The sequence below is a fragment of the Brachyhypopomus gauderio genome, unplaced genomic scaffold, assembly GCF_052324685.1.
Source record: "Brachyhypopomus gauderio isolate BG-103 unplaced genomic scaffold, BGAUD_0.2 sc40, whole genome shotgun sequence".
Classification (NCBI taxonomy): Eukaryota; Metazoa; Chordata; class Actinopteri; order Gymnotiformes; family Hypopomidae; genus Brachyhypopomus; species Brachyhypopomus gauderio.
In genome coordinates, this window is record NW_027506868.1 from 1,516,730 (window position 1) to 1,543,682 (window position 26,953).

General features: G+C 42.2%; 1 protein-coding gene across 5 annotated transcripts in view; it reads right to left on the minus strand.

Moving 5' to 3' along the window:
- The window catches only part of epha3 (eph receptor A3), a 164,248-nt gene that overhangs the window by 50,006 nt on the left and 87,289 nt on the right, over positions 1-26,953 (minus strand). For 3 of the 5 annotated variants that reach the window (XM_076985451.1, XM_076985447.1, XM_076985449.1), the window contains 6 exons: positions 25,245-25,580; positions 21,674-21,798; positions 14,749-14,911; positions 13,616-13,718; positions 13,122-13,186; positions 12,721-12,846 (listed from right to left, as the gene is read on the minus strand). In XM_076985451.1, the coding sequence (XP_076841566.1) occupies positions 12,721-12,846; positions 13,122-13,186; positions 13,616-13,718; positions 14,749-14,911; positions 21,674-21,798; positions 25,245-25,580 (918 nt within the window). The remainder of the gene's footprint in view (positions 1-12,720; positions 12,847-13,121; positions 13,187-13,615; positions 13,719-14,748; positions 14,912-21,673; positions 21,799-25,244; positions 25,581-26,953) is intronic. The other 2 variants (XM_076985452.1, XM_076985448.1) reach the window with 1 other exon arrangement.

Below are 26,953 nucleotides of genomic sequence, written 5' to 3' on the forward strand. Positions count from 1 at the left end.
GCATTGTGTAAGTGCCCAGGCTTCGGTGTCTTGCACGGACGCTGTGTTTCAACCGTTCTTGTTTGACTGTGCAGTTTCGTTGGATGAGTCCGATTTGGAATGTGTTATCACTGGTTTACGTGACACGGGTGCAGCGGTGTCTCTTATGTTAGACACGGTGTTGCCTTTGTCAGAGGGTTCGTATAGTGGCCAGGGTGTGTTAATCCAGGGTATCGACTTGGGAGTGGTTAAAATGCCGTTGCACAAGATTCGACTTCACATGAATGGGACAGTTGAGACGGTACAAGTGGCTGTTAGTTCGGCTTTGCCTGTTAATGGGGTGTCGTTTATTCTTGGTAATGACATTGCAGGCGGTAAAGTTTTTTCGGTACCTGTGGTAGTAGATTGTCCTTTGGAGAAATTGTCTGAGAACGAGAAACCTGATTCAGCTAACATATATACGGCGTGTGTTATGACTCGTGCTCAAGCACGCAAATATGGTTCTATGGTGTCACTATCCGATACGTTTATCGGTGAACCTTCTGTACCAAAACCAAAAGAGATGGATAAGGCAAATGTTTCTCCCATAACTTCTGTTGTATGTGCTGATCGGACTTCTTTGATTGCGGAACAGAGATCGGATAAAACACTGGCTCCGTACTTTGAAATCGCTGAGAAAAAGTCAGGAACTTCACACCAACAGCAACGCTACTTTATACAAGACGAGATACTAATGCGAAGTTGGTCTCCGTCGAATGCACGTCATGCATGGGATTTGATAAAGCAGATTGTTGTTCCTACATCATGTCGGTTACATATATTATCGTTGGCCCATGAACATCCTCTCTCTGGTCATTTGGGAATTCGAAAGACAACTAAACGTGTGTTATCGCATTTTTTTTGGCCATCGGTAAACGGGGACGTAGCAAAATTCTGTAGATCCTGTCATACTTGTCAGATGGTAGGAAAACCTAATCAGGTGATTCTTTCGGCCCCGTTATATCCTATACCTGTCGTTGGGGAGCCGTTTGAACGGTTATTGGTTGACTGTGTGGGTCCCCTGCCAAAAACACGCTCCGGCAATGCGTATCTTCTTACGTTGATGTGCGCAACGACAAGGTTCCCAGAAGCTATCCCTTTGTGATCCTTAAAGTCCAAAAATATAATTAAGGCTTTGATCAAGTTTTGCACAACTTTTGGAATGCCAAAAAGCATACAGTCAGATCAGGGTTCGAATTTTATGTCTACGCTGTTTGCACAAGTGGTACAGGAGTTAAAAATTGAACATCGGGTTTCAAGTGCTTATCACCCTGAAAGCCAAGGTGCATTGGAGAGGTTCCAACAAACCTTTAAAACCATGTTGAGAACCTTTTGCTACGATCATGATAAGGACTGGGATGAGGGTGTTCCCCTCTTGTTATTTGCCATCCGTGATGCTGTGCAGGAGTCAACAGGCTACAGTCCAAACACCTTACTTTTTGGCAAAAGAGTTCGTGGCCCGCTTGCACTTTTGTATGAGCGCTGGATGTCTGCTCCAATTACCAAAAATACTCGACCCAGTTGTGAATTTGTGGAACATCTCCAAAGGCGATTGCGTGCGGTCCGCGAGGTTGCCAGTAAAAACTTGATATCGACGCAATCTGACATGAAAAAGCGTTACAATCAGCATGCTGTAGTACGCTCATTTACTCCTGGTGATCGTGTGCTTATTCTTTTACCGACTCCAGGATCTCCACTTAGTACAAAATTTTCAGGCCCGTATACTGTTCTTTCTAAAGTTTCCCCCGCAAATTACATATTGGCTACGCCAGATCGAAGACGCAAGTCGCGTTTGTGTCATGTGAATCTATTGAAGTCTTATGTGGATCGAGACCGACCATCGGATATTGTGCCTCAGTTTGAGACTAGGTCTAGTCCTATTGCCCTGACTACCGTGGTTGCGAAGGAGTATTTACCCGAGAGCGACGATTTACATCTCGGTCGTAATTGTTTGCCTTGTGCTCGTCTTCCAAACTCACAGGCACTAGAGAACCTTCCTCAGAAATTGGTACACCTTTCTTCTGATGCTCAAGTTGAGTTACTCGCGTTAATACATTCTTACCCAACGTTGTTTTCTGATTTTCCATCTCGTTCAACAATACTTGAACATGATATTCTTATTAAATCTCATGTTCCTGTCAAACAGCATCCCTATCGGGTAAATCCGTTGAAACGTTCTCTACTCAAGAAGGAAACTGATTATCTACTGGAACACGGTTTTGCCATCCCCAGCGTTAGTCCATGGTGTTCGCCCTGTCTCCTAGTGCCTAAGCCCGATGGTACGTTTCGTTTGTGTACGGACTACCGTAAGGTCAATGCAGTCACTATTCCGGACTCCTATCCCATGCCGCGGATGGAGGACTGCATAGATCGCATAGGTTCCGCTCGCTTTGTATCCAAACTCGATCTTTTGAAAGGTTATTGGCAAGTCCCATTAACAGCCCGTGCCTCTGAGATTTCTGCGTTTGCTACGCCTGACTGTTTTTTACAATATACAGTCATGCCGTTTGGTCTCAGAAATGCTCCATCTACATTTCAATGGTTAATGACTATAGTCCTGGGTGATGTACAAAATTGCGAGGTATATCTGGACGACGTCGTGATCTACACTCGTACTTGGAATCATCATCTTCAGGTTTTAAATACAGTGTTACAGAAACTACGCGATGCCTCTAGTTTTAAACTTGGAGAAGTGCGAGTTCGGTCATGGTGAAATCAATTACCTAGGCAAGGTAGTAGGCAGTGGTATAGTTCGCCCCTTGAATGCTAAGGTGGATGCTATATGTGCATTTCCTCCACCTGAGACCAAGCGCCACCTGCGGAGATTCTTGGGAATGGCAGGTTATTATCGCTGTTTTTGTTCTAATTTCTCGGATGTCGTGCTACCTTTAACGAATTTGCTAAAGAAGGATGCTCCATTCATTTGGTCCTCAGATTGTCAGACTTCTTTTGAAGCTGTGAAGTCTTTGTTGCGTAGCGCCCCGGTTCTTGCTGCCCCTGATTATGATCGTCCTTTTAAGCTTGAGGTCAACGCCAGCGGCACTGGCATTGGTGCAGTCCTAGTACAGGAAGATGGAAGAGGTGTGGATCACCCTTTGTGCTATTTTTCACGCAAGTTCAACAAGCATCAGTTGGCATATAGCACCATAGAAAAGGAAGCTTTAGCGCTTCTATTAGCCCTCCAACATTTTGAGGTCTATATTGGTGGCAGTGCTGAACCCCTTACTGTATTCACAGACCATAATCCTTTCGTTTTTCTACAGCGCATGGCCAATGCCAATCAGAGGTTGATGCGCTGGTCTCTCATTGTGCAGGATTTTAATTTGAGGATTGTGCATAAGAGGGGTATGGACAACGTGGTGGCAGACGCTTTGTCCAGGTGTTGACCTTTGGTGTTGTGGTTGTGAACAGTGGGAGTTCACACTTATGGGTGGGGGTGTTATGTATGTTACTGCTGGGATGCATGTATGCTCTGTTTTAGGATTGAAGTGGATCCAGGTTCCAGACCGGGATTTCTGTAAATCCCTCTTCTAATTGGGATGCTGCTCCGCCCCAGAAGATGGCCAAGGGGATATAAGGACAGCAGACAGGAGCAGAGAGAGCTACGACAGGCCAGCAGCTGTAGTGGCAGCTTGGGGGCACGCTTTATATATGGTGCAGACTTGTCTGTTGTATTGGCCTGACTTGTTGGCGTGTCTGTTTTAGTAAGGTTGGTTGTATTCATTGTGATCCTATATGTTATGTGGTGTTCTGTGTTTTCCTTCCTTTTCCTCCCTCCCCTCTGGTTAGTAGGGAGTGACTGCCATGTTGTTTTGGGTTGGTTTTGTCTTTGTTTGTTGGTAGGGAGATTGATTTGTGTGTTTTTTTGTTTGGAATTAGATGTAGCTGTATTTCCTTTCTAGTGTGGGGTTTGTTTGTTATGTTGGCATATGTCACTCCTGAAAACAATACCAGAGTTGTTTGGTATATGTATTTCTTTTTATATGATTATAATGACTTAAAGCCTATAAATATATAAAAAGTGTAATACAATCACGCTAAAGTAGAACCCATGTGTGCTGTCTTTATTCGGTATTTAAAGTTATTATTACTTTTGTCACCTTGGACGCTGTTGTGGCCTATAGCCTAGAATGGGTCGTAACAACATCCTCTGTATACTCATCTCGTCTGGACATGGCATCAGCATTACTGTGTTGTTTACCTGCCCTGTGCTCAATATCAGTCATACTGGCTCAGTTCTTCCAGCCAACGAGCCAGTTGTCCCTCAGGATGTTTAAATCGGAACAACCAGGTGAGGCTGTGTTGGTCAGTTTGTAGCACAAACTTTTGGTTTGACACAACGTCTGGTGACACAATACCTTTTCTGTGTTGGTGTGAGGTGAGCGCTGGCATAGGTGATCACCCCCCCCCCCCCCCATTGGAGCTGTGACAAGACTGTTCCAACGCTATGGTTAGAGGCATCTGTATCTAGGATGTACTTTCCTTCTGCCCTGGGATATGATAAGACAGGAGATGAGACAAGTTTGTCTTTGAGCTGCTCAAAGGCACGTTGCTGTTCCGCCCCCCATGAAAATGAGGTACCTTTCTTCATTAAGCTGGTTAATGGGCTAGCTAGTTCTGCAAAGGTTGTGACAAACTTGCGATAATAGTTGCATAACCCTAAGAAGGCTTGAACGTCTTGAACAGAGTATGGAGGCTGCCAGTCTTTCACATCTTTGATAAGGGCTGGATTGGGACTGACACCTTCACCGCTGACTACGTGTCCAAGGAAAAGTACTTGCTCGCTGAGAACTTCACTGAATAGAGCAAACAGTTCTTGCAGATGTTCAGGCAAGTCTGTTGCAGTCTCTATCCTTCTCACCTCTGGCCATTGCGAACTATGTTGCACTTCTAGACTGTGGGATGTCTCAGGGGAATCTTCTGTATATGTTTCTACAAAGAGTCCAAGACAAACTCCTTTTGGTAGAGCAGCTTTGTGTCTTGAAAGATTGCACAGATTCAGATTCCTGACTGGAACTCGCTTTTCCATCATGGTGGCAATGCTGCCTGAAGCGACAGCATCAGAGACGTTTAGGGGCTCTAGGAAGGCACATATCCCTGGATGGGGTTGGTCAACTTCTCCTCACACCAAGATTTCACATTCAGGTGGCAGGGTAGTGTCCTTCTCTAAGAGTACTCGAGCCATATGATAGTCCGGTCCCTCCCCCCCAACTGTCTTAGCTGGTAACAACTCATTTTCGATAAACGCTTTCCCACTGGCATGGATTGTCACATTTGCAGCTCTTAACAGGTCCAGGTCAAAAAGGACGTGATCACGGATAGGGGCAACATAAACCTCCCATGTAAAGCTCCGAGTGCCTAACTGGAAGTCAACCCGCTGTCCTCCCATAGCAATCATTTCCTTTCCAGACTCAGCATTCCGAAGACATGTCTTTTTTGATGCAGTCTGTTCACTGGGATGGAAACGTTGATACAAACTGTCTGAAATTACCGTTGCTTCAGCACCAGTGTCAACTACAGCTTGAACGGGGATGTTATAAACTGTAAGAGATATTATAAGGCTTGGGCCCCTAGATGTGGCACGGCTAACCCTTGGGGTTGGGGACTGACTTCTCTGGCAAATACACCTTCCTGTGGAGGTAGCTGGGCTAAACTCATTGACACTAGAGTGAGGTTGAACCGTTGGGCTTGGAGACCTTTCTCGTTGGAAATGTCCCTCTTCACCACATCTACAGTTGTGATCAAATTTATTAAACCCCCAATGCTGCGAAGGGTTTTATGGAATTCAGTGCACATTTGTAATTGTGTTCATAATGAAATCTTACAAGGACTTGTTAAAGAACTAAATGCAACTAAGATAGCATCAATTTTTTTTGTCATAAAGTATTAAATGGCCTTTTTGTGATTTCTTCATTGACACAATTATTCAACCCCTTTACGACTACCACTCCTAAGAACAGAGGTTCATTCCAGTGTTTTCCATCAGGTATTGAAAACATCTGTGGATGTCAACGAGCAGCAATCAAGCATGATAAGCACCAATTAGGCAGATTTAAAAGGACTGTGATACTCAGCTCCTTCTAGACATCTACTGGTGTGTTTCCAAGCATGGTGAAGGCAAGAGAATGGTCCCAGAAGACAAGAGAAGAGGTTATTGCTCTTCACAAGAATGGCAATGGATATAAAAAGATTGCGAAGTTGTTAAATATTCCAAGAGACACTATCGGAAGTATCATTCGCAAGTTCAAGTTAAAGGGCACAGTGGAAACGTTACCTGGTCGTGGCAGAAAGAAGATCCTGACCGCGACTGCTGTGCGCTACCTGAAGCGTAATGTGGAGAAAAATCCCCGCGTGACTGCTAAGGAACTGAAAAAAGACCTGTCAGATGTGGGCACTGAAGTTTCAGCTCAGACAATAAGGCACGCACTGCATAACGAAGACCTCCATGCCAGAACGCCCAGACGCACCCCCTTGCTCACTCCAAAGAACAAGAAAAGTCGACTGCAGTATGCCAAAAGTCATGTGGACAAGCCACAAAGGTTTTGGAACAGTGTACTGTGGTCAGATGAAACTAAATTAGAACTGTTTGGGACAATGGACCAGCACTATGTTTGGAGAAGGAAGAACCAGGCTTATGAACAAAAGAACACCTTGCCTACTGTGAAGCATGGCGGGGGGTCAATTATGCTTTGGGGCTGTTTTGCTTCTAATGGTACAGGAAAGCTTCAACGTGTGCAGGGTACCATGAATTCCCTTCAGTACCAGGAGATCTTGGAGGAAAATGTGATGGAGTCAGTCACAAACCTGCGGCTTGGGAGACGTTGGACCTTCCAACAGGACAATGATCCGAAGCACACATCCAAGTCCACTAGAGCATGGTTGAACATGAAAGGCTGGAACATTCTAGAGTGGCCATCGCAATCACCAGACTTAAATCCAATTGAGAACCTCTGGTGGGACCTAAAGAAGGCAGTTGCAGTGCGCAAGCCTAAGAATGTGACTGAACTGGAGGCTTTTGCCCATGAAGAATGGGCTAAGATACCCATAGGTCGCTGCAAGACACTTGTGTCAAGCTATGCTTCACGCTTGAAAGCTGTCATAACTGGAAAAGGATGTTGTACTAAGTACTAAAAAATAATGTCACTAGGGGGTTGAATAAAACTGATAATGATGTGAGCACAGTAAAGACATTTGTGGTTATTCCATCATAAATATTATGTTATGTTTGTCTAATTTATAAGTGCCTCTTTGATATAATTGTAAATAAGATGACTGAAATGATCAAAATCAATGTCAAACTGGCCAAAATACTTTATTTCAGTGGGGGTTGAATAAATTTGATCACAACTGTATAGCACAATGTCGCTGTAGCTCGGTTTGGGCTTAAAGAGTGAACTCTGGGTCGGTCTCCCAGTGGTGTGGCTTGCTGCCCTTGCCTCCTCCCATGATGGTGCACATGCTTGTCCTTTTGGCTTTGGGCTGTAGGCTGAGCGAGTTTGGCCTCGATCTGGTCTAACTTATTCATCAGGACTTGGAGCTGATCTACTGTTACATAGTTGCACTTGATCTTCTCCACTGAGTCAGCCAGACATGCAGTTTTTTCAGCTAATGTAGCAATTGTATCTGCAGTGGCATAAGTTGGGCTTTGTACTCTACGAGATGCAACATGCAAGTCATCATACGTGTTTTCCTCATCAGCCCAACTGATACGTCTAGCCCGACCTCTGGTATCAACTTCCCTGCCCACAGTAGCACAATAAATTTGTTCATGTGCTTCAGCAAGTCTTTGAGCTTCTAGCAGTGAGCGAGGTTCTCGGTTCATGACTTCATAGGCGACTTTCTGGTTTTTTAGGTCTTTTAGGAATGCATCTACTGCAAGTTTATCCTGGAGCTCTAGGTCTACACCAGGATATGCAACAGTGACCAACCGTCTAGTTTCCTCTGCAAACTCGGCTGCTGACCCCTGAAGCTGTCTCAATTCTCACAATTTCCTTCTTGCTATAGTTGGGGGATCTTGCTGCCCAAACCGCTGTGTAAGCTGCTCTTTTAACAGAGTATAGTCTTCCCGAATGTGTTCAGGTAGAGAGCAGACGTACCTAATAGCAGCGCCACGTAAGCACTCGTGTAGCCTGTCTACTCGCTGGATGCTGGTCCAGCCATACTTCTTGGCTAGCCTCTCGAATGGCAAGAGAAATGACTCCCAATATTCATTTCCATCAAATAGGACTAATTTCACCTTATAGCCTTCAGTCACAGCATGCTGAGTTTGTTGACTAGAGTCACGAGGCCTGTAATCGCCAGGATGACTTGGTGTTGTTCGCTGGGGGGCCCGCTCATTGTCTCTGCGTCTCACATCAGGATCTGCATTTAGAATTGCTCTACTGGGGCCTGCGTTCCGTGCTCGCTGTTGTATCACATCCAGCTCTGCAGCAAAGGGCCCAGTATTTGCAACATTGGACCTGTGTGCAGTCTCCAATGGGGCAGGCTGAAGGACAGCTGGGTGGAAGTGTCTCTCTGGTGGCCTTTCAGCATGCTGACTTGGTGGAGCAACATGGCAAAATTCTGTCATCTATTGCAGAATCGAGGTGAGAATCATTTGCAGTTGTTGATTGCTTTTGCTTTGGTTTTCCAACACTGCCTTCAGCCATGTAGGTGGCTGCTCAGAGTCAGAAGCAACAGCTCCTCTAATGTCTTCTTCTGACATTTTATTTATTTTATTAATTATTCGTTTGTTTTAATTAACTACTTTATTTTTTTCTAGCGTTCGAAGAGCTGTATGCACATTTTAGTGGCGTATGGAGCTCTTACAATGTCTTCCTGCGCATTTTTGTGGCACTTTGGACGCTTGTAATACGTTTCTGCACACACTTGTGGCGCTTTTGATTGGTTTGAATGCGCAGCGCTGCGCAGAGAACGTAGAGCCAGCGTAAGCCGCAAATGTGTAGCGTTTTGCTCAACGCTTTGTTTTCTCCCAAAAAAATGGCACTTTCAAAGTTATCGTCACACTCCAAGCACAAAAATATCCCACTTCTGACACCAGTTGTCGCATTTTTTATGTTCTCTATGTTTATGGAGTTTACTTGCATGGGTGTAGAAGCAAGCCGCAACAAAGACACTTGAATGCAGTTAGCCGAGTCGTTTACTGAGAATCTTCAGCAGTACAGGGCAAGGAAATAACCTACACTCACCACAGTCTCAAATTCAATGGGATGTTGTTACAGACTCTATGTGGTTACGGTCTGGCTACAGGTGTTGAGGCACTCTTGCTCGGGCACAGAACGTTATTATTTTCGTCCATGCGGTGAGCTACGAGCTGCCTTCTTCATAAACCAAACTCAGACTACTGTTCTCACTACTGCGGCTGCGCATGACTTGCAAAACTACTGAACACAGGAACAGCCTAGTCAATGGCACAAAAGTAAGTCCACTAACAATGTTAAACACAATTTAAAGTAAACTAAATGGTTTTAATCCGTCTATACTACAATACTTTTAAAACCGGCATAGTGGAAAACACGCATTTGACTGTCCTCACACGCTCACACAAGTTACTAATTAGATCGATTGCGATATAATACTTATTTTTTGTCCATTACACCCAACCCCCCCCCCCCGTAAACAATTTACGCTCGCCTCTTCCGGTCAACAATCTACACTCGCAACACAGTGAAACTTTAACACACTTTAACACAGTAAAAAAAAAGTGGCTCTTGGTCTCTGATGGCTTGGCCACCCCTGGTTGGTGTAGTGGATGGACACCAATGTCTCAGGATGCTCCCAAGTCTGTGTTACCTTCTGATTCTGCCTTTTTAGCTATGCTGTAATAATTGAATGCCAGAGTTGCTGCCACACTCCAGAAATGTTTAAATTTCCTCTGTCCCACATATAGTCCCATACTGAGCTAATTGTCCCTCTTTCCTTTCCATATGTCTGCCCTCCTACTCAAGAAACACTGAGACACGGAGAGTCATGCCTTTCCTGCTATCCACCCTGGGCCTGCCACCTCCTGCCTATCCGGTTATGATGAAGGATGAACCCACTGCCCTGGCCCCCCTCACCACCCCGAATTCTCCTCTATTATGGCTGTATCTCTACAGCCCTGGACTACCATTACTGACCATCAAGAAGTTTAGGACTCTTAAGAATAAGAATTACATAGAGAACACGTATATAAATACACACAAACATTTATTTATCATTCCTATCACTTCTTTGTTTATGTATCTCTAATTATTGTTGTCATGGTCAGCCAGAGGAGGATGGGTTCCCCCTCTGAGTCTTGGTTCCTCTCAAGGTTTCTTCCTCATGCCCTTAGGGAGTTTTTCCTTGCCACTGTCACCCTTAACTTGCTCACTGGGGGCTTGGACTCGGACACTTGTAATGCTGCTTTGTGTCAACAACTGTTGTTAAATCACTATATAAATACATTTTGATTGATTGATTGATTGAATATTACTTTATTTTAAAAGCATGAATTATAATCAGGCTTACAGTTCCTGTACAGTGGTGAACAGAGTACGGATTATTCATTTTGATTCTGAAGCTGTGTAAATGTGACATTTTCATGAGCTAGAGTCTGTAGGAAGCTTTGTATGAACCCAGATGTCTTTACTGAGATAGTGACGTAAAGATGACATCATCGCATAATCATCAAGGAAGGATCAAGTTCATATTACATAGTTTAATGTATAATTATCTCCCTTTGAGGTTTGAATAAAAATGTAAACTCCTAGGTTGATATCTGGAGATACTTAACTGAAATATCTGCAAGCTGTTTAAACAGTGGCCCTGCAAGACTTGGCCAGCGTACAGGCAATGCAGGACGTACTGACAGCCCTACTTAATCCCCTACAGCAATCCAGCTGATACAATATGCAGATAAATGAGACAATACACTTACCTATTCACAGCAGACATTGTGAGCACTTGCATATCACTTTACTAGTAATACAGTTATATTAAATACTTTTATTTTTCTTTTACTTTCCTAACATCCAAAAACATTATATGGGAGAAGACTTGTAGAGCATGAAGTCTGATGCTATGATTTTACAGTGGCATCTTAGAAGTGAACCAACAGAATAACATCCCGTTATTTTCTTCAATGTCCTGCATTGGACCGTGCTGCTATAAATCATGAGGTATCATCATGATATTTGTCCTACTATTGAAGACATGTAGATCATCCTAGCTAGAGCTGCACTCCACTTACCCAAAGCTTCTTGCTCAGGCAGCAGATTTACTATTAAACAGTGTTGGGAACGTTACTTTAAAAAAGTAATTAGTTATAGTTACTCACTACTTGTTCAAAAAAGTAACTGAGTTAGTAACTGAATTACTCTGTAATAAAAGTAACTTGTTAGCAGGGAAAGTAACTATTTGCATTACAGTAAAAAAAAAGTTATATGCCAATGAATAAGGATTTTTTGAAAAATCAGTTTTCACAGTCAGTTGAAATGAGTAGATCAGAAAGGTATTTAACTTTTGATGTTTATTGCACATCCACAGACCAGTGCAGGATAAAATCCTTAAAAATCCCAAATCTTTGTGTAAAAAAAAAAAGCAAAAGTAAGCAGTTACACTATGGCTCTGTTCGAAATAGCCTACTACATACTACTGGCGTACTGATCGAGCCCCAAATCAGTATGCCGTATGCAGTATGTGACCAAAATGAAATTTTCCAGTACGCGAAACATACCCGGATGACCTACTACTTCCGCAAAATATTCCAGTATGCGAACAGAGCTGTCTTCGTGGTGTACTGCATCCCATCATGCAAGGCTACATTCAAGTGACCCCGTAGTATGCTTTGCTTTTGTCACATACTAGAAACTGTACTGCATACTACTACGACGACCAGTATGCAGTATCCAATATATACTGAGTCCAGTATGCAGTATCCAATTTGTAGTAAGCTATTTCGAACAGAGCCTATATAAAGTGCATTTACATCTATCAAATTTAATTAAATTCTCTCAACCTGAGACAACAGGTTTGTTCACAACAGAAGTAAACTTAACAATAAAACCTCTATTCTTAATTAAATAAATCAAATACCCAGTCTGGTAGACATTCAGGAACTTCAAGTATTTTTTTCTTAAATAATGTTTATATCGCCACCTTGAAAATGCTAATTTTCTTCAGCTTGCTCCTGACTCGCCATTTCTGCCTCTTCTCCGTTATGTCGTGTCACTGATGTGCTTCGGCACCGTGTAAAAACACTGGTTCTGATTGGCTACCATAACGCTGCCTTAGCCAATCGCTTACTGACTTGTTAAGTTAAACAGGTGTTACACCGAGAACTGTGACCTATCAAGATCTGTTATTCCTCACTAGCCTGGGCAGCGGTCCGCTCGTGTTACTGTTAGTATATCAATATACAGTAACACACCGCTTTTAATGACCAGTAACGTCAACTGCGTTGTAACGACAGGAAAAGTAATTAATTATATTATCCCGTTACTGACAAAATGACGCCGTTACCTAACGCCGTTATTTTTAACGGCGTTATTCGCAACACTGCTATTAAAGGTGATGGGGAAGAGTGCTGGGAGGACTCGCCTTTCATAATCAGCACACACCTACAGCTGAGGTGCTCAAATGTTCTCATTTACACTGCTTGTTGCATCTCTTACAAATACATGCTGTCCTGCAGGTGATGGTGTATTATTTCTCCACAAATTGAGGGATGATGCTACATACCTGCTCCAACTACTTTGTCAATGGCAATGCAAGATGCATCCAGCTCTTTGGCAAATTCATGTACTGCCTGGCTGGGGTCCTCATACATATGAGGATCCACATATGTCCTGATACCAGGCAATCGCACTGAAATCAACAGAAGAGTTGTAGGTTTTTATTGAAACTAGAAAAATGTAATGATAACCTGTATTACATTATATTGGTTATAAAATTAGAATTTACAGAAAAGGCATCCATGCATTGATATTGATATTTAAAAACTAATAACAAGCTGGATATATTTTATCTTAAAAATCTTTGTTTGATTTTAAGTAATTATATGGAACATGTTTTTAGGAAAAAGCTAAATCCTGGGCCTAAGTTAAACAAAGACATTTATGAAGACATATACAAAAACTTACAATGACCATTGCCAAAGTGAAGTCGCTTTTCATCTGGATGTTTAGATTTACTATAGCCACAAAACCTGTCAATCAGAATATTGAATAGCAATAATTAAAGACAAATATTCTGCACTATTCTTTATAACATCTAATGACTGAAAAGACAAAAGTCATAACTAGGAAGACCTGAGGTCTGCACTCTGCAATGAAGCAGATCAGTATTAGAGAGTCTTACAATAAACCCAAGATTTATGCACTTTTTCAAGAGTATAGCCTGCAGGACTCCACACACTAGTCTCACTGTAAAGCTGGAGCAAGAAAAACAATACAGTTTGTGCCAAATTAACTCCCCAAAACTATACATAGATAGCTGACATGCAGGTACAAGATCTCTATGCACCTCTTCTCTCTGGTGAGAGAGAGGGGAGGTCTGGGGAGGAATGGGAAAATGACGGCTTCAAGATGACCACACTTAAGCTCTTGTGAAATTATTGTTTGAGTTATAGACAGACCTGCCAATCACAATGTAAAGCACCACGGTAAGGAGGATGATGGCTACAGCAGAGGAGATGGCAATCAGTACTACTTGACTGTTCTCGGTGGAAATTGAAAAAGCTAGAAAAAACAGAGAAAGAACGAGAGACAGAAAAAGAGACAGACAATTAGAGAGTGTATACTACACAAGAACATAAGAATTCCACAGTCAAAGTATTTGATATCATTGAGATTCATGATTTTGTACAGGATCTTTTTGCTGGGTGAAGGAAGATAGCACACTGTGTACAATTTTTAAAGCACTTTTTAAACAAATTATCATTTTATCAAATTACCACACCATATCTATTCTAAAGAACTAAGTGCTTTGTTAAATTTACCCTGTCTTTTGACAAACCACCAAACCAATGAACCAAACAGCATGGATGTCTTGGTCAAACAATCTCAAACTTTATCTGTTTGGACTTACAAATGAATAATGGTATCCATCATCTCAGGGGCACTACATCATAATTTTACACTGTACAGAATAAAACTGCACCGTATCCTTCCATGACTATGCATTGATTTCCTATAAATGTTAGATACGGGACAAAGGCACGGAAGGGTATCTCTGCAAACAGAATCTGTAGTATATCAAACAAGCACTCACAGCACTCTAAGACCAAGTGGTTTACTGAATGCATATAACAGTTTAATGGTTATAAAATACATTACAATTAATAACTAATCTAGTATAGTCACAAACATACCACTACCTAATTTCATGACAAAGCCAAAATCTGACATTGTCAATAAAGTAGAACATGGAAGAACGTGAACATGAAAACGTAATATATAATCAAGTAATATATAATCAAGTAATATATAATCAAATAATATATAATAATTCATTTTGAAGGTAGCCTTATCAACCCTGAAATCAGCCGATCACAAAGTGTGTGTTAGAAAACAACAGAAGTGCAAACTGTAAGCAACACTAAAGCCAAACTACACATATGAGTGTCCTCAAAGCCCTATGTGTGAATTCTCAAACCCAGGCTTAGTTACAAACATGGTTACGACATCTTAAATGTCAAGAAATGTGAATGTGTAACTTGAGCATCTGATGTTTGCCCACTGTATCAGTGCGGAGTGGGTTAGTGCTTACAGTCAGGACTGGTCTCAAACTCAAACTTGTGGCTAATGCTGCCATACCCCGCAGCAGTTCGAGCTCTGATCTGCACCAGGTAACTGGTGTCAGGTTTCAGTCCATTCAGAGTTACATTTGTGCCTTTGGATCTGAGGATGGTGTAGCTGGTCTCTTGTTCCTGCTTCAGGAAAGAGTGGGGGCAGACAGAAACAGCAGGGAGAGAGGAAGATGTTAACACAACAGAGACACCCATACACACCATCAGGACTAAGCAAAAGTGTTTCCATTCACAATAATTTGTGTTGGTGGCAGAAAATATAATGTCCTCACACTGGGTCATTCCATAGGGCAAAGAAATATATGTTAATAATTCAAACAGTGCTTTACTTCTTCACAAACTGCCAACTACACTTTTAGAACTTTTCTAATGATCTGAGGGGTGCAATGGTCCTCTCTACCAGGTAAAAAAACACAATAGAGCATTTTTGCTTTCAGGCCATTGTTTCCAGATGTGTCTTCCATTGGGTAAAGCAAGAGCGATGGGATGAACAGGGTGAAATGAACCATTTGCTGTAGGAACATGGGAAAGAAAGGAAGATGTTTGTTAACTCAAACTTCGATCTCCATGGCAACCCTCTACATCAATTGGCCTAGGCCCAGACCGAGCAGATTAGGAACTGATTGAAAGGCCCTCAATAGAATGCGCTAATTCTGACCATTTAAAACCATATTACTTGCTCATGCTATTTCAATTGAAATGGTTTTGAAAATAAAACAATTACTATGTGATTCAATTACTATGTGGGTTTCATGTCTAGATGAAACACTGATTGACAACAATAGGTGCACCCTGTGATATAAGGTACCATATGATACAAGGTACACATACATTTTTATGTTGTTGTGGTTCCAATGCAATTAATACTAATTACTGTCTTCCATAAATACTGATCTACAGGACTACATGACTGCTAAAATGTAAGTTACACATACAAAGCAAAGTCATATATAGCAAAGTCATTTCACTAAACCAAACATCATGACCCAAACATCATGAGTTCATTCCCATTTCAAAACTTTTTATAGAAAAAGCTGCAAAAAGCACTCAAAGCCTAAGCCTGCAAATGACCAATACTGGTTTTTATGGTTCAATGAGCACTTTAAAATAAATTTATTCTTGACATCTGAGAAGATGAAACCAACAGCCTACCCTATATCCTATTGTGTGTCTGTTGAAATCCTAAAACTTTTCACAGGTTGTCACTGTTCACTGCTCACAACACCATGTGAGCTCCTAGAAATCACAAGCATGTGTGTCCAAAATGTTTCTGCTGCATGTATTCTTACCATATAGCATCAGTCACCTCCAGACGCTATGCTTTGACAAGCCATGCCATTGTTACTTTTTTGACTATGCTTTTGGTGGAATTTAATATGCTTGTCATGTTCTGCTCAGGCAGTCTAAATACTCCAATCTGGGATGACTGCCTTGGCCTCCATTGAAAAAAAGAAACTGTGTAAATACAAAGAGTATTTCAACAGGCATTCCTTCCATTCAAGCCTCAGGAGAAATAAACACTGCCAAATTAGAGAAAACTTCACTGTTTCCTTTACTCTCTTAAATTAAAATGATAAAACAAAAAAAAAATCACAAATGTGTATTATTCCCACCATCTTTGCTTTTCATTAGAGAACTAAAAGCCTTATACCATATATATATATATATATATATATATATATATATATATATATATATATATATATATATATATATATATTAGAATACTATATATATATATATATATATATATATATATATATATATATATATATATATATATATATATATATATATATATATATATATATATTAGAATACTATATATATGGGCGAGTAGTGCAAACTAAAAAGGAAGCTTTCACGCCAGTCTCAGGGAAGAAGGAGGATTTAATGGTTATAAAGCATGCGGCGTCATGGAGTGATGGGGCGGACGCATGTGCTGAGCAGAGCAGGTCTATTAAGGGCAGGTCCATAATCAGAGCAGGTTTATTAAGGGCAGGTCCATAATCAGAGTCGGGGTCACAGTCCAGGTTCAATAAGCCAACACTGAGATTCATAGTGACAAACAACCAAACAGACTAGCAATTGGAAATGAACAAAACACTAAGGAAAATGCACAGCAAAATACTAGAAATACACTGCTCAAAAAAATAAAGGAAACACTTAAACAACACAATATAACTCCAAGTCAACCACACTTCTGTGAAACCAACCTGTTCACAGTTAGGAAGCAACACTGATTGTGAATCAATTTCACCTGCTGTTGTGCAAATGGAATAGACAACAGGTAGAAATGAGAGGCAATTAGCAAGACCCCCCCCCCCCCCCCCTATAAAGGAGTGGTTCTGCAGGTGGGGACCACATATTCAGTACCTATGCTTTCTGGCTGATGTTTTGGTTACTTTTGAATGTTGGTGGTCCTTTCACACTCGTGGTAGCATGAGACGGACTCTACAACCCACACAAGTGACTCAGGTAGTGCAGCTCATCCAGGATGGCACATCAATGCGAGCTGTGGCAAGAAGGTTTGCTGTGTCTGTCAGCGTAGTGTCCAGAGGCTGGAGGTGCTACCAGGAGATAGGCCAGTACACCAGGAGACGTCGAGGAGGCCGTAGGAGGGCAGCAACCCAGCAGCAGGACCGCTACCTCCGCCTTTGTGCAAGAAGGAACAGGAGGAGCACTGCCAGAGCCCTGCAAAATGACCTCCAGCAGGCCACAAATGTGCATGTGTGCACAAATGCTTAGAAACCGACTCCATGAGGATGGTATGCGGGCCCGACGTCCACAGATGGGGGTTGTGCTCAAAGCCCAACACCGTGCAGGACGCTTGGCATTTGCCAGAGAACACCAGGATTGGCAAATTCGCCACTGACGCCTTGTGCTCTTCACAGATGAAAGCAGGTTCACACTGAGCACGTGATAGACGTGACAGAGTCTGGAGACGCCGTGGAGAGCGATTTGCTGCCTGCAACATCCTTCAGCATGACCGGTTTGGCAGTGGGTCAGTAATGGTGTGGGGTGGCATTTCTTTGGAGGGCCGCACAGCCCTCCATGTGCTCACCAGAGGTAGCCTGACTGCCATTAGGTACCGAGATGAGATCCTTAGACCCCTTGTGAGACCATATGCTGGTGCGGTTGGCCCTGGGTTCCTCCTAATGCAGGACAATGCTAGACCTCATGTGGCTGGAGTGTGTCAGCAGTTCCTGCAAGATGAAGGCATTGAAGCTATGGACTGGGCCGCCCGTTCCCCAGACCTGAATCCGATTGAGCACATCTGGGACATCATGTCTCGCTCCATCCACCAACGTCACGTTGCACCACAGACTGTCCAGGAGTTGGCGGATGCTTTAGTCCAGGTCTGGGAGGAGATCCCTCAGGAGACCATCCGCCACCTCATCAGGAGCATGCCCAGGCATTGTAGGGAGGTCATACAGGCATGTGGAGGCCACACACAATACTGAGCCTCATTTTGACTTGTTTTAAGGACATTACATCAAAGTTGGATCAGCCTGTAGTGTGTTTTTCCACTTTAATTTTGTGTGTGGCTCCAAATCCAGGCCTCCATTGGTTAATAAATTAGATTTCCACTGATGATTTTTGTGTGATTTTGTTGTCAGCACATTCAACTTTGTACAGAACAAAGTATTCAATGAGAATATTTCATTCATTCAGATCTAGGATGTGTTATTTGAGTGTTCCCTTTATTTTTTTGAGCAGTGTACTTGACTTATGTTGGACAACCAGATTGCAAAAAACACTACATACATATGTTCAGAAACTCACAAAACACAGCCAGGAACAACATTCCCACATTCAATAACCAGCCCTGAACAAGACAAAGAACAGGGATTAAATACACTGGACTAACAAGGAAAACAACTAGAAACAGGTGGAAATGATAATCAAGGGGCAGGGTTACAAATGACATGGGAGTGGCAGGAGAAACACATTAGGAAACAAAACAGACACATGGCTAGAAAAACACTTGACAGGTGGGGGCGGGGCTAGACGTTCACCAACTGAAACGGAGAACGTTCAACAACTGAAAAACAGTGACACAATCCATTTCCTTTGGGATCAATAAAGTTTCTATTCTATTCTATACCTTTGGAATGTGGTGGAACGGAAGATTCACATCATGGATGTGCAGCTGACAAATGTGCAGCAACTGTGTGATGCAATCATGTCAATATGGACCAGACTCTGAGGAATGTTTCCAGTACCTTGTTGAATCTATGCCATGCCAAGGATTAAGGCAGTTCTGTTTTCACCAGCCACTTCATTAGGTACACCTTGCTAGAGGCACACAAATTCTGCTCCACATGGCACTAAACACATCATAGCATTTAACACGATATATACAAAAAACATAACAGCCTGGCATTAGGTAGAGATTTTGTGATCTTGTTGTCCGATCCTCACAGGAGCTTTATCAATTTCCATCTATATTTTATGCATTTTACGGAATCATTCTGTACTGTTAGATTTTATGGTATACAGGCTTATACAGTGTAAACAATATGTTTTATTAGAATAGTCACATCACACAGGCATTTCTACCTTTGAAAATCTCTTAATAAATAAAAAGCTCCACGGTGGATTTAATCTGTAGGGTAGTGATCCAGTGGTTAGCATGACCAGGGAACACTATGATCACAATAGATTTGGGTGCGTCGTTCTCAGTTGGTGTGTTTGTGTATTTTTGGTGGAGTGGGCTTTTACTCTGTGATCTTCTGCCAGCCTTGATCAAGGGACCCCGGGTGCTACCATGGCTAGCCCTGGCTTTTCTGCATGACCAGTTGTTTTGGATTTGGGCAACTCCACCCATGCTTGCTGAAGCAATGCCTCACAAATGTATAATTAACATGTATCAGTGGGGTGACTGACTAGATTTGACTGTGGAAGGTGGATGTTGTGCCACCCTGGGTCAAATGAGACATGTTGGATCAGAGGCCCCCAGAGCGTACATGTGCCTGGCAGTGAAAACAGCCCTAGATGAGCCACTATTTCTAACAAAAAAGGAGATTATGGCCAACCCACAGAATTTCACAGGCTTACATTTGGAGTCTGACTGATCATACTGAAAAACATTTTACAAAAGCTCTCTGTAGCCAGCAGCCCCACCTTCCGCCCCACCTCAGCCCCACCTCACAGGGCTTGCTTTTGGCAGTGGCCTGAACATTTTCTGTAGATACTCAAAAGACAAAAAAGTACAATAAACCTCAACAAGGCAAATTATAAAACATATTTGGTAAAATTGTTTTACTAGAATATTTCATGATGAGATGTCAATATTGTTCATATACTGTATGTGTCACGGTACGGCAGGCCCCCTACTGGTCGCCTCCGTCTACAGCGGCAGTTGTGTTATCGTGGTGTTGTGTGAGTCCCTCAGGTGGGCGGAGCCCGTGATCCGTCTCACCTGAGGCTCGTTTGTCTATATATGTCTTGTCTTTGTACCAGTTGACCACTGGTCATTATATTCTTCATTTGGATCGTAGTCACAGGTTTTTGGTTTGCGCACTTTTTCTATTCAACCATCCTTTTCCCTGAGACTTGGCGTGATCGCTTCCTTTTTGTTTCGCTCACCCTGCCCATCACAGTATGTTAAATAATGTTCCATAAAGTTTGTAATTTTCATTTTCATTCATTAAATATAAAGCCCATTTATATTAAAATGTTGCATAATATAAATTATAAATCATGATAATATTTATTTGTTTTTTTTATCTTGTTAAACTATTTAAAGAGAATCTTACAAAACCTGAGAGTATCTTAAACCTAAACCAACTGCTGGTAATCATTGTTAGATGGATTTGGCAAATACATGTGCAACATAAATCAGGCAAGAGATATTTGTTCTTACTATGATAAACACTTTTCAGTGAAGACACTAAAAGCCTGTCTGCAATTTGAAAACCCAATATTTTATATGGGTGAGAGTGTGTGTGTGTGTGTGTGTGTGTGTGTGTGTGTGTGTGTGTGTGTGTGTGTGTGTGTGTGGTCATGCAGTCAAGTCAAATTTACCACAAGACAATGGAATGTTTTTTCTATGGGGAAAATTTTGGCTGATTGCCACTGGAGACCAAGGTTTTCTTTCACACCCTCAGATCCCCCGCCAGCCTGGGAGACAAGGCTCCCACCATGTCAGGGCTTTTTGAGTGCCAAACCCCCAGCACTCTAAAGCCTACAGTCCTGAAGAAGACATTACCCAGGAGGTTCCCCAATGTCTAACAGCACGAAACAGCTCAGCTGAACACTGACCCAAAGAAGCTCTCATGGCAGCCTGAAAGAATAGCATTGATGTGAGGACAACAATGCTCACCCTGCTATTTAGCATATTAAGTCAATCAGGCCCAAATTCCCATATGCTCCATTAATCATATGGCAGCTGCAGCAGACCTGAGAAAGGCTGATTGAAGTTGCTCGTTACAGGGGAACATGGGCTTGTGCTTAAAGTTTCAGTTCATTGGCTTTTTGCTCAAGCAGCTTTGATGGACAAGTGAAGTTTAGGACACTGCATCTCCCCATGCACCGGCTGTGGTCCTGTGCCACCTGAGATAATATGATGCTTCCACAGAGGGCATCAAATAAGTGACCAGCCAATATGAAAGAAAGTCTGGATTAAAAACATTAATTCCAGTCATCACTCTCAATCATCACCCTCTGCAGACATACGCATGCATTATGCTATTAAACTAAGTCTCAGCGGATGTGTCTTTTAGAAGCTGCATGAACTAATGACCTGAAACATGCCCTCAGTCATCTGCATCTGTACTTTCGATTAAGCTCCCTAATGAGGCTATAGAAAAGGATGGCGACCCAGTTTACATGCTAATAATGTTGGCTGTCCAGGACAAGTACAGATTAAACTACCCCCACCTTCTCGTAGTACTTGACCTCATAGTCCAAGATGATTCCATTGGGTCTTTCTGGTTCCAGCCAGGATAGTGAGATACTGTTCCGGGACGTTCTGTCCTTCCTGATGACCGTGACAGCAGATGGAGCTGCAGGGAGAGATGAAAAGAAAAGGGAACAGGGGGTGATAGAGTGAGAAAAGAGGATTAGCTTCTTTGCCTCTGCCTGCGACTGCATTACATGCGTATAGAACCTAAGTTCACAGGAAGTTCAGTGGACATTTTGGTTCAGCTATTTGCATCCTGGGAACCTTTAGATCTAATTGAGTTGGCTCTCCACTGGTGGCTGGTTTCAAAGTTTGGATGTCAAGACAACAATGCAGTTGCATAGAATTTGCTTTGTCAGTCAATGGCTAATATGGTTATTTCCCAAAGAATGAGGACGCTGCTTGTTCAAGCCTTTTTTTAAGGACAACATGCTCAGGCATTTCACATGGTCTCTGTGATCTTAATTCAATCTGTGATCTTAATTCAAGTCAGAAGTCTTCATGCCTTCTTCTGCTCCCTTGTGTTTTTTTTTTTTTGTTTTACAGCTCTCTAATTGAAAGACAGCATGGAGGCCAACTCACTGGCCATATTTTAATTTTATTAAACCACAGGAAAAACATGTTGTTCTTTGAAATGTTCAAGCTTTTTTTATTGTGATCATAAAATTTTGAAATCCTGCTTTCTCATTTTTTTAAACTTCCTGTTAATGAACACAGATGGATACAGTATGTTTCTGTCTGCACTCCTACATTGCATTCTGATAAGGCATTTTTAGTGACTACAGTTTTTTAGAGTGACTGCAGTTTTACTAGATGAGATTTATTGCACATGAGCTATGGAGCATTTTACAGTGTACAGCCCATCTTTCTCAGCCCATCTTTCTCAAGTACAAGGCAGAGCATTTGCCTGGCCAAGAAAGAAAGCAGTAACACTAAAAATCCTACTAAAATATAAACATATGTAGGTAATTGAAGAAATGTTCATTACCAAAATACTATGAAACTTATTTAAACTATGAAAATTTTGATTTTAAATTCTTACTACATTTCAGCTGGAACCAAAAGCCAGAGTAGAAACAGAGGTGTGGCTAGAAGCACAGAGGTGTGGCTAGAAGCACAGCTCCACTGCTTTGTTTTCACGAGAACTTCAGATTTGCAAAAAAACTTCATGAAATGCATCACAAAGTAATAACAACAGGAGGATCACTAGGTCTTCCACAGGGCTTGGAGAACGGGCTTGTGGACGAGGCTCTCAGAAGATTTTTTAGACACCTTGCTTGATTCCTCCTTTTATTTCACCCTGCAATTTATACTTCAAGTGACCCCATGGTAGTAGGGAGTGGATCCAGTAAAGCAAATGCTGACCAGTACAACACTGTATTTAGTAAAACTTCTCATCTCTACACCTTACTGTCCTATTAAACATACTGTATGTTCCCATTTTGCTCAGAGCAATGAAATAAAATAATTATTTTTAAAAGAACATTACATTCATGTCTACTTCTCCACTGTCATTAGTTGTATGTCTGCATCTTGTCCTGGCAGATGTCAGCAGGAGGCTGCGGTTTGTCAGACAACACCTTGTCAAAATGGCAAATACAAATGTTTTAAAGTTTTTATAAGCCAAGAGGCCATCACTATCCTAACACAGAGGGTGGACTGCATGTGCTGTGTCCCCAGGAATGGGATCCACGTGTGTTTAGATGGAGCGGGTGCGATTGACATCCCTGTGAGTCCCTCGTAACGATGCTCTCTGACAGAGAGTGCAGCTGTGGGATGAGAGCATGGATTAGCCATCTATGTTCCCATTTCCCATTATCCCCTGTTCCCATTTGCATTTTATATGACCGTAGAACTAGCTGCTTTGTTGGCCATGTTCAAGGGAGTGGAGCTGTGGTGGAAGAGGTCATGATCTGATTTGTTTCAGGTTCTTTGCAAGAGCACAAATGTCAAATTAAGTGCTCATTTAGATTAGCACTTCATAAACTGGATGGAGCCAAACTCGAGGAGCCAAATCAAGAACAGCACTTTATCGTGCTGAAGCAAAAACACCCACAGTGAAACAACATGGAGTGAATCAACATGGAGTGAATCAATGCTTTATGGCTTAAAGGACCCAGACACTGCATGCACAGTGATAGTTTATGCAGAGATGATTCTCTGGAAATTCATGAAATGTCACTATACATTTCTTAATTTTAAACAAACTGATTACATCATTAAAAATTATATTTGAATGAAAATCAATTTAAGTCAAGCTTTGCAGCCTCTTTAAATCTTTAAATCGAACAGTTTAAGGAGCCATATTCTTACAATAAAGAATTATCACAACCATCTCTCCTAAAACATCTTAAAGCATGAGAATCTGGTAACCATTCCTTTTAAAAGATCACTGTTGTGACAACATATGGAAAGCAAACAAAAGTCTTACCAAAGCACAATAAAACATTTGAATCATAAGGCTTATGCACTATAAAACCCAAAAGAGCATGCAATGTTTATTTAAAAAATGTATCAGTGTTCAGTGTTCAGTTGTTCTACTTCATAGTTGTGACACCACATGCCTTAAACATTTCCTAATTCTTATTAAAAATACCTCATCAGAAGCTGATACAGCAAAAGATTAGATAAGCATATCTCAACTCTCTTCTTCATGACAGTAGAGATTTTATGAGGTTTTGAGCAAAGACAACTGCTCCCTATGGGAAAAGAGTGCAAAACTATCAATCCTTGGCCTTTGATCTACAGTAGTCCTCTGCCTACTATTTTATGACACCAAACTCCAGAGCCTATAAGCTCAGCTCTAAAGCCGACTCTAAATCACCTAGCAGGTCTTGCCCCTATCATTTTAAAGACAAGGCAGGAATGACAGAAGAGACAGAGTTCTGGGCCTCATAAGGCTCAAGAACACTACCGCTCATCTTTACAGAGGAAGTCCTAACGGAATGGGAGGCAGATGGCCCTGTGTTCAGGCTTCACTGTAACCTGAGGAGTTGACCTTCGAACTCCAGCACCTCCAGATGAATATGTGCACAGACACAGAGTGGATCAAAAGTAGAGGATGAAAAATAGGCTTACAGAGATATTATTCTTTTCTTTTCCTAATGGAGTTTTGAGCTTTGTTGCACATCACTACCAGGAAACTGAATTATGTTCATGAAAATATGGCAGCCAGTTCCACAGGAATATGGAGTCATGACATCCAGCAAAGAATTTTGCAGAAATTCCATTTGAGTTAAATGCCTTTAAATTACACTGTTTCCTATCAGTGTTAGTTAGCCCTATGATGTCACTAAAAGCAGTTGGATGTGACTAGATGGCTTTTCTTGAGAAACTTTAGTAGTAAGACACAGAGGTTTATAGGTTTATGTTAAAAAATGTAAAAGTCCTGCCATTTGTAACACCAGTTAATTCTACTGACTTGAGCTAATTGGCAGATTCAAATGGTTGGAACAAAAATTCAAGGGTAGAATTTTACCTTTTTGAACCTGAACTATCCTTCTCTAGCAGGGAGGTCTGGACTGATATAAGGTGTTGTGAAGACCTCACCTGCTTGATTGGTGGTTATGGTGACAGCAGCATACTGGCGCAGGGCAGGAGCCAGAGAAGAGACTCCATTCTGTGCCTCGATCTCAAAGGTGTAGTTGGTGTGAGCCAGCAGGTCAGCCACGGTCACAGTTGTGTTGGTGAGGTCTGAGGCACGGGGCAGGAATCGAACAGAGCCTCTGCATGGCTCACACTGCTTGGGTCCGGTTGAACAGCATTTGCACACAACGTTAAATGTCACGTCCTTCCGGCCACCTGCGTCTGCTGGCCAGGACCAGTCGAGGATCACAGACGTCTCATTAATGACTGAGATCACGTTTCGAGGGGCTGAGGGAGGACCTGAAAGTAAGAAAGAGGCAGGAAAGAACGTAAGGACACCTGTTGCTTCACGTATCGCTTCAACTGTCGCTGAATAAATGGCATTTGTCAAAGACATTGTTAAACTTGTGTCCACATGTTATGACCTTTTCATCAGGTCATGCAATTTTAATGTAGGGACCTTGTCATTCATATATCATGCTCTATGATAAATACAGAATTAATAACTGCATTTTAGGTTTTTCCTCTTTTTGGCAGGACTTCTGTATTTTATAAAGCTTTATTACTTTAGAGGCTGTTATAGGATTTCTGGGTTAGCATGAGGTTAACGGTATGGAAAACTGTTTAAAAAAAGCAGTGGAAGCTCCTTCTGAAGCCTTTTTTTCTTGATTGCAAAAGCAACTGATATGAAGTTTTCCCCCCTAAAACATATTTTATGAATATTCATATAATTTAAGGCCTAGGCCTACATAATTTTCCCAAAGCTAAAATCCTCTGGACTGGAGATGTAAGATGATCAACAAAACACAACACAAAACACATTTTGTGTAATGTCCTGTCTTATCATTGACTGACATCTAAAAGCTTTGGGTAATAAATTATGAGAAAATGTAATACAGCATTAAGGAACTTTACACAAATTATCCTTCCACACAAACATGTTTGAAGATGATTGACCCCCTTTCTGCACTTTCAGTGGCCTCTCCTTGATTAAATAAGCATTTAAGTTGGGTCAAGAGTGGAATGCACCACCATAGCCACCTAATAAGTACTTGCATTCTTAAATAAGTGTCACGTTGAGGACCCCGGCCCCTCCCTTTTGGGCCGGCCCCTCCCTTTTGGGCGTGTGTATACGTTGTCCACGTGCTTTGTCTGCGTCAGTGAACTCCGTGGTGATGGCTATGTCGTGTGAATAATGTGTCTCACCTGTGAATCATCTCGTAATCACGTGGGGCTAATGTGGTCTGTCTATTTAATGTGCGCTCGCGCAGTGTCCTGTGCTCGTCGTTGTCTATGTCGACACGTGGCTGTGTGTGTTTACTATTCAACGTATGCTATTGCGCAATATCAGTGTAATAAAGCATGACGTCTGTCGCGAAAAAACGGATTCTGTGTCTCGTCCGTCTGTCGTCACCCAGCGTCACAGAACGACGAGCCTTCCGAGACACCAACAACACTGCCAGGCTACAAGACCAAGCCGAAGAAGGGCAAAAAGCCCTGCAAACGGCGTCACCGTGCCTCTCCCTCCCCTCCGCGCCATGAAGCCACGCCGATGTTCGAGGAGATGGAGACAGACCCGGCGTGTGCCTTCCAGCTGGCTGCGGCTCGGGACTGCGAGCGCGACAACCCCGAGCTGGCGGAGATGCTCCGCGAGGGCGCGGCCAGGACATGGA